Source organism: Mus pahari, chromosome X, assembly GCF_900095145.1.
Source record: "Mus pahari chromosome X, PAHARI_EIJ_v1.1, whole genome shotgun sequence".
NCBI lineage: Eukaryota > Metazoa > Chordata > Mammalia > Rodentia > Muridae > Mus > Mus pahari.
Window position 1 is genome coordinate 9,265,701 of NC_034613.1, and position 11,882 is coordinate 9,277,582.

General features: G+C 38.8%; 1 protein-coding gene across 1 annotated transcript in view; it reads left to right on the forward strand.

Annotated features, from left to right (window-relative positions):
- Positions 1–2,016: 2,016 nt before the first annotated feature.
- Positions 2,017–11,882, forward strand: part of Maoa (monoamine oxidase A) — a 58,699-nt gene continuing 48,833 nt past the window's right edge. Inside the window, exon 1 of the mRNA XM_021187695.2 lies at positions 2,017–2,205. Within this exon, the coding sequence (XP_021043354.1) occupies positions 2,133–2,205 (73 nt within the window). The 5' untranslated portion in view covers positions 2,017–2,132. The remainder of the gene's footprint in view (positions 2,206–11,882) is intronic.

Below are 11,882 nucleotides of genomic sequence, written 5' to 3' on the forward strand. Positions count from 1 at the left end.
GCCAGCCTGGTCTAGAGTGAGTTCCAGGACAGCCAGGGCTATACAGAGAAACCCTGTCTCAAAAAAACAAACAAACAAAAAAATGTAACTATGGAACTTTTCGGCAAATAAAATGAAATAAAATATTAAAAAAATATATTTTTAATTATAATAAATAACTTAGTGTTTGTGGAAGGATACTAAATTCTACCTCTCCCTCCCTAACTCTTCCTCACTCCGTGGCCATCCCCCTACTCCCTAGGACCTGGACTCACACTAAAGTAGACCAGCCCCCTAACTTGCTCTTTCCTTTCCAGCCTCCAAAATGCTTGGATTACAAGTGTGTGCCACTATGCTTTACACCACTCTGCATATTTTCTTTTTTTTATTTTCACCTTAGGCATCCCTTAGCTTTCCTGTTTAAATCTCGGTAACAATTTGTGGTAGCTGAGTTACTTTTTTTCTCGCATAGTTCCTGAGATTGTGGTTAGATAGGTTCACTCGAAAACACACCACAGAATACCAAGAACCTTTCCGTTGGAGTGACGGTTTGCCCCTCCCCACCCCACCAGGTCGGAGACCCGAGCCTGGCGGTGTGGACGCGCCTCCTCATGACGTCACCAGAGGGCTAAACCAAACTGAGCTGGGTAGAGTCCCCTCATTTCTCCCTTCGGGTTTATCTCCATAAAATTAGGCTTTCTTAAGCGTGCCCCAGCTCACATCACTTTTAAATACACAAAATCCACTGAGAAAGCTGTAGGCTAATAATACTCATCATCGCGAGAGCGCAGACGCGGACTCCGCCCACAGACACGCCCCCCTCGTCACAGTGGAATCGCCCGGCTTCAGCCAGCGGCCAACAAATGAAGCCTGCGGGTGGCCGAGGCAGAGCCGCGCCGCGCTGACGCCGCATCTTCCCGCCTCCAAGTGGGCCGGGCGCGCTGGGGTTTGGCTTCTGAGGGCTGACTGGTAACAGACAGTTGGGCCCTGAGAGCGGAGCGCCCTTGAGGGGGGTGGTTTAAGGTAGCCATTCGCGGCTTCCCGCCACTGCGAGAGTTATGTCCGAAAAGGCCTTCCCCCCAGGCAGGGGCGTCACGCGTAGCCGTGGTAGCCGGGGGCGTGAGGTGGATTGGGCCCCGGGAACCCGGAGTGCTATTTCCCAGACCCACGTGGAGACGTCCCATGTAGGCGGTAGTAGCTCTAGCAGTTCGTTCGAGTCCTCCCACCCTCCGCGGCGGACCGTCTCCCAACCCCTTCCCTCGACTCGGGCGAACGAATCCATTCAGGAGCAGGAGGGTCCTTCGAGCTTCATCAACCTCCCTCAGAGCCCCAGTGATAATTTTGGCCAGAATGACCAGGGCCCCCGCGTTCACCACCAGAGCGTTCAGGTCCCCACAGTTGCCTCAGACTCCATCCTTAGCTCTTTCTCTCAGCGCATATCTACAGTAGGGTCCACCCCAATGCCAGACTCATCCCTATCTGGGCAAGTGTCCTCGATGGCGTCAATACTTAGTACTTCTGTCCAGTCAGAACTAGGGTCTATCCCTCCCTCACTGAGCAGCACTCTCCAAGGGTCGGCAATGGATGCCACTTCATCCCTTCCATCCTCATTTTCTAGCCCCTCCTGGGGATTGGTACCAGAACATTCTATACACAGGAGCACATCCCTGCCTTCCTTACAACTGCCAGACACACCAGACAACACCCCACTAGAATCGGCAGAAGATTCCCTCAGGCATTCTGCGTCAGTCTCTTCTTGGTTATCAGCATCACCACATTCTGCTCCCTGTGACGATTCCCAGCTGCCTCTGTCACTCGATAGTCCTATGTCCACATCTCCAGGGTATGATCGCCAAGGTTTGATGCAAGGGCCCACTCCTTTCCATGCATCTCAAGTGCCTATGCTCGGGCCATCCCTGCCCTGTGTATGGGGCTCTCCCTGGGTATCTCAGCGAGGATCAGCTCCGCCCCTGAGCGCTCCCCTAGCCTTTGCACTAGAGCGCGCTCCGCCTTCAGGGCCGGGCTCTCCCCGGGTATGGATAGATACATCAGCTCCGCCCTCGGACTCCAGTCAAGGGGCGGTACAAGGGTCTGTCCCACCCTGGGCGGTCCCCCGTTTTAAAGCCAAGTCTCGGGAGAATTTTACCCAAACCATGACGGATCTGGAGAAGCCCAGTACCACAGGCCACATGTTCGACGTAGTCGTGATTGGAGGCGGCATCTCAGGTTAGTTTGGATCTTTAATAGTAGCATAAGGGGCCCTAGATGACCAGGGGTAAGGAACTTGCAATGTCCCTGTTGTGTTTGGGAGGGTCTTTCTCCTCCGTGTGAGTGTTAACTATGGCAGGGCCCCAGATCCTGCCAGATGGGAGCAGGGGCTTGTCCCTTTGCTGGTGATATGCACTGGTGGAGGGAGGTAAAATAATTTGACTCCTAACTACTAAATACTAATGTTTAATTAGTTCTTGTTTTGCAATTACGTTTAGCAGATTATATGAGTTTCCTCTGTCCTCAACAGTGTCGTGGGTGGGCAACACATTTGCTATTTTACAAAACCAAACAACTGTGGCTTAAGAGTTTCAGTAACTGTCCTGATGTCTGAATACCTCCCTGGGAAGCCACAGACCTGTTTTCTCCCATTTAAGACCTTCACTTCCAGTTCTATAGGTGGTTGCTTGGCCTCCCTGACTTCACATCCTCTCCTCTGAATAGCACAACAGCCAGTGTATGTATGTACTACTGAAGTAGTAGTAGGATTAGTTCAGTTCAGTTCTTCTCTAAAGCACCATTGCTTAGAAAGTGAGTAGGTAAAAATACGAAGACAGCATCTTTTAGGAAAAGTAATTTTTTTAAAGAGCTGTAAGTTTCAACCTATTCCTGCTGGATTTTTTTCAGAACTTGTATAAAAGTGTAGTGAATTGCCCAAAGGGAATCTCTTGTATGCTCTTGCTGAGAGCTGCACTGTCTAGATCTTGTCCTGTGGTCTTGGCTTAAATGGCTCAAGTAAGGGGTACATGAATTTTTTTCTCTATTTTCCTGGAGACCTCATAAATATATGTATATTAAATTGCCACCTATATTGTCATTGCAAAAAATTTAGGAGTTATTCTTTGTCTCTAGGTAGAAGTCCAAGCCCTTTCTTTCAAGCGTTAATAATTTCAGAGATGTGTGCAAGATGTAATTTAGAGGGAGAAGGACAGTAGGAAGGAGTAAATAGGGTGCCCCCACAGTATCCATTTTAATGTCTGTTCCCTTTGAGTAGACCATAAACATGCTTGTATATTAATTTTAGATACAGGTAGCTTTGAACTCAGCCTGTTCAGGATAAACAGTCTAATCATCAGATTGGTATGAACTGTTCCTTTGGCTGTCCTAGCCAGTGGCAGCAACTAATAGGCCTGTGTGCTGCAGTATCAGAAGGAAGCAGATCCTGGTGGAGAGTAAGAAAAGGGAACATATGTCCTTCCTTCCTTCCTTCCTTCCTTCCTTCCTTCCTTCCTTCCTTCCTTCCTTCCTTCCTTCCACACTTGTTGAGTGCCTACAGTTTAGTGGATTGGTGTTTAAAAAAAATCTGATTCCTTTAGGCAATTACCCTAGAAGCAATGTGGTTGTTGATCATTGAAGTAGAAATATGATGATAATCTGTAGTATACATGGATGAATGCTATACCACAATTTGCTGTTTTGCTAGGATTTTATTCTTGTCCTTTTCTTGGTTTGTCCCCAGTGTTCCTTAAAGAAAGCTTTGTCTTTTAAATTGTTTTTGACGTTGGTTGTAAGTCTAGCCTTTAATAGCTGAACTATTTCTCCAGCCTGCCTTTTTAAAATTTTTATGAGACAGTGTCTCATGAATCTCATCCAACTTAACATGTAGCTAAGGATGAACTTTGATTTCTGATTCTCTAGCATCTACCTGCCAAGCGCTCAGATTGCAGATGTGGGATACTATGCCTGCTTTATGTAGTACTGGGGGTCAATGCCAGGGCTTCTTTCATGCATGGTAGGCAAACATTCTATCAAGTGAGCTATATCCCCAGTCATATCTTTTGTTTTTCTTTTGTCTAATTGCTTGGTCTTTCTTCCTTTTCATATTTGACTGTTCATATTTAGATATCAGCAGAGTGTATTTATCATGTAGATGATGAACCTTAAAACTCGAGGTCCATTCTGATTCTCATTCCAAATAACCAGCTCTATACTAAGTAATGTAAAAATTTTGCTTTCTTTTGTTTTGTGGTTGTGGTGGATTAACACAGGGTCTCATATAGCATAGGCTGGACTTGAACTTTCTGTGTACTTAGAATGGCTTTGGGCTTCTAATCCTCCTGGCTACGCCCAGCCAAGTACCTGACTTACTGATTTCTTGTTTCTTAAAGAGAACATCTAAATTATATGAAGCTCCACAAAAATTCTATATTTATTCTTGGGAATTATTAGTACATTTCAGGGGAGGAGGGCATAAAGCACTTTTTTTCTTAGTAATTCACATGCTTCTTTAGTCCAGACACAAACTTTCAGTTCGCCAGCAATAGTGGAACTTGCCCTAAGTGTCATTTCTACCAGTCAGATCTGAGAGATTTTAGCAGCCAAACTGACTAGAAACATTACTTTTTGTCTATGTGGCCATCCAAAATGAATTATTACTAACATAGATGTGGATGCCTGTCTGACTCAGGTATTATATACAGGCTTTATGTTTCATAAAGGCAAGAACATTCTGGGCAATTCCACAACACGTCTCTTTGTGTATGCTAGTCATATCCCATGGTATGAATCCCTGATATAGTCCCTCAGTTTCTTTGTTTGTTTTGACGAAGGTCTGATGTAATTCAGGCTGGCTTCAACATTTTGCATTTATCATGCCATGAACTCCTGATTCTCCTGCTTCCATCTCCCAAGTGCTAGTATTAAAGGTGTTGCTATCTTTCCAAGCTCCTGAATCAAGTTTATAGATTCACTGAAGCAGGGTTAGAGAATATTTTTTTAAATGATATTACTATTAACATGAATTTTAAGCACAAGAGTTAAGGGTCAGTGGCAATCTGTAAGGAAGTTAAGATACACTCCAAAGCAAGGGTGTAGGTTTTTCAAAGAAGAGTAACTTTGTGTCCGTTTTAAATGCTTTGGAATATTCTTGATATGGTACCTATTTAACTATAATCTATGGTCAATAAATAGCATTTGCAATGTTATGTTTGTAACATAACATACCCTCTAGAAGACTACAGATTCTAAATGACATTCAGAATTTATTCACATTAGGAAGCTTTATCATTATACAAAGAATAATGATATCTCTATTCTGTCATTTAAAACATAAAACATTTCTTTGAGGCCAGCCTGGTCTACAAAGTGAGTTCCAGGACAGCCAGGGCTATACAGAGAAACCCTGTCTCCAAAAACCAAAAACCAAAAACCAAAAAAAAAAAAAAATAAAAAATAAAAATAAAAAAATAAAAAAATTTAAAAAAGCAAACCCCCCCCCAAAAAAAACCCATAAAACATTTCTAACAAGTATGACACCCTATTTTCTGTCTATTCGAGTAATTATTTTTTTAACCTTGTCTTAGTAGTTGTGAAGGGAAATGGCCCTTGGTATAATCAATCCATAATCTGTAACCCATCCCTTTTGAAATACTTTCCAGGTTTTCTGTGACACTATTGAATTCTGAACTTTTATCATACACTGATCACACCTTTTCCATTTTTGAAATTACCTCAAGGCTCTGCTGTAAGTCACCCCTGGGCTCTTATACTCTCTTTCTTATTATATTCCTCCAGTGTTCCCTTATCTGTAGAAAGCTTTTAAATCTTTAATTTGAATCCTTTTCTTTCATATAAACTCATATCCCATAGCTTATCTTCTCACGGATATTTTGCACTCAAATATTGCAGATTCAACATATGTGCTGCAGTTCATTGATTCTTTTCTAGGATACCATCTTCTCCATCATTTTGATATATCCTTTTATCTATTTTATTTATTTCTGAGATAGGGTCTTACATAGTCTAGGCATAATTTGAAGTCACCATATAGCCAAGGATGCTCTTGACCTTTTAATTCACTTGTCTCTACTTCCTGAGTGCGAGGGTCATAGGTGTGCTGCCACACCCAGGTTTTTTTTTCTTTTTCTATTTTTCATACATTACTAGTAATGGAACACAGGCTTCATGCATACTAGGTGAACACTACCAAATGAACTACATCTATAGTTGTTATGTACTTTTCTTTTATAAATTGAGATAAATATTGTTATGAGTATTAACAGAATATTGGGACCTTGAGAAAGAAGTATGATTTATTATAATAGATAGGGATAAAACAATTGAAAAAATAAAAGCCATACACCAAACAGTAGATACCAGAGGAGCATTGCTTTAGGGTCATGAGGGTATATGAAAAAGATAAGTAGTACTTAATTTAAGCACATGACCAGGGAAGGAAATTAGTTTTTCTTTGTGCCTCTAGGAATGTGATCATGTGAGCTACTTGGAGGATTCAGTGTGCCAAGTGTGCATGTGAATTTTATGCTTCTCAATTGTGAAGGGTTAAAACATATATAATGAAAATACCTTAGTCATAATGCTGAATGGTTCTTGGTGAATAAAATGGTTTGTTTTCAATCAAATACCAAATATCATGTAGAAAGAACTCTCACTATATAAGTATATTTATAAAAAGTATTATATAGTTTTATCTATGAGCCACGCTTTACTACAAAAATTGAGAGCTCCAGCTGCCTAGAACCTGGTACTGTATTAAACTAGCAGGGATTGTGTCTTTTTTATGATCTAAGATAGAAAAGACATTTTTCATGAAGACTGACTAATATATTGAGTTCTACATACTGAAATTTCCCCCTTTCTGAAATCTATCACCTTTAAAAATCATTTCTATGAGGACCATCTTAAAATTTTAATCCAGAACGGGGTGGCACATACTATGTTGCTTTGCAGTGATTTTTAAAAAGCTTACATTTTAAATGAGGGTACTAGTTTTTGATAGCTTAGTTACTGGATATTGAGGATCAATGAGAATGAGAATTTTGTGTCTTTTAGTATACTTCTTGTATTTAGTTTGATTTTTTTCATTAAAAACACACGACTATACTTTCATTCTATTGTGTAAACTATTTTTTGTTTTTGAACAGTGATACAAAAGTTACATTTATTGGAATTCACAGTAAAATAATCTTTTCTTTTTCAAATGGTCAAATGAACTTTTGGATAGATCTGACATTGAATGATCAGTTTTAACATTTAATCAGTGTTAGTTGATTTCAATTTGTATATAACTCTCAGCTAATGTGATAAATGTTTTTATAAGACTATAAGCATAATATAATTACATGGACCACAGAGACCAAGTACGGAGAAAAGGAATGTCATAATACATTATTGATGAATATTATACCCCATAATCTTTGTAGTTGTAGTGGAGAGATGTTTTAACATGAAAAGTCTTACAGTAATTGGATTTAGCTGTAACCAGAAATCATGATCATTTATTGTAGCTTTCTTTTACACAGTGGAACTTGTAAACCGCAAAACCCTGTGATTTAGAACTGTATACACTTTATGAGTATTTGCCTAGTGAATATGCACGCATATTTGAGATGTATAGATTTCATAATAAGTTTGTTTTTATGACTGGATGATTAGAACTTTACAAAAATATATTACATTTTCTAAATGTTGTGAGCATGTGAGACAAGTTGATTAGGCCATTTGACCTAATACATTTGTATTGTGACAAATGTATAATTTTAAGCAGTGATTTGTCTTTTCCTTTAGGTAACACAGTCCTTATATTATTATCTAGCATTGTGAATTAGGGAAATTTAAAGTCTTTTAATTGTGATTTTGTTATTTAGTAATAGGACTAAATGGGAGTGTAGCTCAGCAATAAAGTAAACACATACTTGCTATAGGCAAAGCTGTGGATTCAATCCCAAGTACTGCAAAAAAGGAGAAGGCAAGGGATATAGCTCAGTAGACAGAGAGGTTGACAATGTGACTGAAGCCTGGGTTTTGTCTCCAGCACTGCATAAAACAGACATGGTGTCATATACCTGTAATTTCATTCAGGAAGTAAAAGCAGGAGGATCATGCTCATATTCATCCACCTAATATGATTGAGGCCATCCTGGGATACACGAGATCCTAGAAATGAGATCTCAAGAAAAAAAAAAGGTTGGATTACATTACATGTGATATGTCTTCCACCTATGTTTCGCTATTTTTTCTTTTTGATAATTAATCAGCTTCATAAAGGTTTTTATCTTTGGTTTTACTTTTGCACCATTCCTCAGCACTGTTTCCTTCCATGCTTTATTCTGAATTTTATTTGCATTATTTTTTTTTATACTGAAACCCTATAGGAGCTTAAATCAGTTCCCTGGTCTCTTTGCAGATGTGCATTCACATTTCCCCATGGTTTCTTTTAGTTGTTTAAAAGCACTTCTCTAGTAGGTAAACCAAAGTAAACAAAACTCCACTTATTAACAATATTTGATTGAGCCGGGCAAAAGTGTCAAGAAGAGATTAAACAAAGTGATTAACTTTGAAAATTTATTACATATTAACCACGTCTGAGGGTCTTAATAACTGCTCATATGGTTTCAAAAGGACCAAAATGGACGCTCAGAAAGGTGGATGAATTATGAAATGTCACAGAAATTTCACTGGCATGACTAGACCTTTGATCCTTAAAAATATTTCCACCCCACCAGGACAATCCTTTTCTGTTCCCTAAATGCTTTGAAGGCTTATCCATGGATCTATAGTAACCTTTGTAACTTACTTTGAGGCTTGGTGCACTAAAACCTAGTGCTGTTATCTGATAGTTATTTACACATGTGACTATATTACAATGCTGTTGCTTCATGGACAGTTCCATTGAAAAATGTGGGATATCATATTAGGTTTGACAACTTTCATGTGATAAACATATCTGCTTTTAAATGTTTATTATTATTTTGGATATGGTGTGTGTGTGTGTGCATGTGCGTGTGTGTGCGTGATTGTGGCTATGCAAGTACCACAGCATGCATGTGCTGTTTTCCTCTTCTACCTTTATGTGTGTTCTGTGGTTTGAGCACAGATCACCAGACCTGTGTTGCAAGTACCTTTACTGACTGAGCCATCTAGCCAGCCCATATATACTTTTATTTATTTCTTTTTGTAAATTTTTATTTTATTTTATTTTCTATATACAGGTGTTTTGTTTTATTTTGTTTTGTTTTGTTTTTGCCTCACACATCATATATGTGCCTGGTGCCTGAGAACCACCATGAATTCCCTTGAAACTGGACTTATGGATGGTTTTGAATCACCATGTGGGTGAACTGAATGTAGTTCTTCTGTAAGGAAGACACATTATCATAACTTCTGAGCTGTCTCTTCAGCCCACTCAACCCCATATCCTTTTAAAATGGTGAATTTAGGATACTGTATAGAGATTATACAATTTGGACCAAACATACCCCCGAAAATCTTGGTATGGGAGTTTATGTTTTAAATTCTAGTTCTCAGAAAGCTGATGCAAAATAATTATCTCAAGTTGAAAGTCAGCCTGGACTAAATGGTGAGTTTTAGATCATCTTGAGCTATAGAGTGAGACCCTGTTTCAAAAACCAAAAGATTCTAGGGAAATGGCTCAGTGGGTACAATGTTTTCTCTACCAGCATGAGGACCTGAGATTAGAGCCTGGAAGCCACAGAAAAAGTCAGGTATGGTGGCATACATCTTATGAGTCCAGTACTGACAACACAGAGAGATGATTTGGACTGGGGGTGTGGATACAGACAGATCATGGGGACTTATGGGCCAGATAACCTAGCCAAAAGGCAAATTCCAGACACAGTGAAGAAATTTCAAAATATAAGTTGGCGAAGCAATAGAAGAAGATATAAGTCAACTTCTGACTTCCACATGTGATCACATGGGTGAATGTACCATAGGCCCCCATCCCCCACACAAGGTGAAGGGGAGGGTGAGAAGTAGGAGAAAGTAGATGGAGGGAAAAGAAACCCTCTGAAAATCTGGTGAAAGCTGTTTGACTTTTTCACTTAAAGAAGATCATATTTTCATACATAAAGTTTATTTCCTTTTGTACTGGGTTAACAGTACATTCTTGAAATCTTTTCTGTGTTATAGGACTTGCAGTATAATTTGGACTGATTATGATGTCTGACAGAAGTGGTAAAACATACAAATTGTACAATATCCAACTGGATATTGAGATGTATGTTTGTTATCTCAGCATTTAGGTAGAGGCAGAAGGATCAGGAGTTGAAGGTCTACATACTAAGTTCAAAACCAGCTTGAACTACTATATGAGAATTTGTTTCTAACAATTTGTTTTAAACAGAAATGTTATTTATAACATAAGAAAATTAGTAAATAGACTATGATGCAATTGTTAAAATATTCAGATTGAAAACTGATGAATATAAGTTCTTTTTTGTTCTGTTTATTTTCCCCCTCTTTTTTTTTGAGACAGTGTTCCATTTGCTTCAAACTCATATAGCTGAGGATGACTTTGACCCTCTATGAGGCAGGGGTTACAGCTATGAATCTGAAGTGCTGCTGGTACTGGCTGAGTACCCCTAACTAGAAGACAAAAAAATCTGAAACTTATTTGAGTGCTGACATGGTGCCACATGGAAAATTCTGCATTTAATATCATGTGACAGGTTACAGTCAGAAAGTATGAGAGAAGTAATGTTTAAAGCTACTTTAAGCCTATGCATACATATAAGGTGTATAATGAAACAAACTGAACTCAGTGTTTAGACTTTCATCCCCCTCCAATTATCTAATTATATATGCAAATAAAGAAAATCTAAACATAATCTGAAATACAAAAGATGTGGGGCCCTAAATACTACAAGATGAGGGATGTTCAGCATATGCTTAAGGTTACTTCACAGGGACAGTGGCACAGGGATGGAACAGCTAATTCTCCCTGCAGGAAATTATAAGAGAATTACTTATGGAGGAAATAATGCTTGACAAATGTGTTGTGGACTTTAGATAAATTATAAATGCTAATAAAGATGGCATTTAAATTGATCATTTCTAAATTAAATGAATTAGCTGTGAGCTATGGCTTACTCTAATTATCATTCATTCATTCATTTATCCATTCATTCATTCATTCATTCATTCATTCATTCATTCATTCAACATTTGTTAATGGAGTGCTCACTGTGGCAGTAAAATGTCTGTGGTTCTCTGTTTTCTGGCTTGGAGAATGTTGCCTGCAAACTTCAATGTAAGCTGATGTTTGATTATACTTTTTATTGTCCTTGGAATGTTTAGTTCAAGAGTCCAAGTGTACAGTTATGCAAGAATTATGTTGGTCAGGGACCACATCACAAAATAGTAAGGAAGGAGTCAACTATATATATTCTGGGGGCAATGATCAAAAGTAAAAGTTAGAAATGTCACTTCTAAGAATAAAGAGAATAATTTTGTGAGGTATTAGAGGTTAATCTATAACTATATCAAAGCTTTGCTCCCATACTTAGCTCATGTTATAGAAATTATGATGTTATTTAATTAGGGCCCTGCCTATGGGAATTTATTACTGTAACCATTTGAGCAATCTTAAGGGTAATTAAGCCAGTTTTTCCAAACTGTATTTTGACACACAGCTTTTCAAAAAAGAATAGCAGAGTGTGAAGAAATGCTGAATTGAATGATGATGATGATGATGATGATGATGATGATGATGATTTTGCTGCTCAGAACCTTTAATATAAACAGTGTTTTCTGGGAATTTATCATCAAGAGAGAAGAAGTATAAGTATCCCAACTTTTTTTTTTTAATTATTATTATTTTCTTTATTTACATTTCAAATGCTATCCCGAAAGTTTCCTATACCCTCCCCCCACCT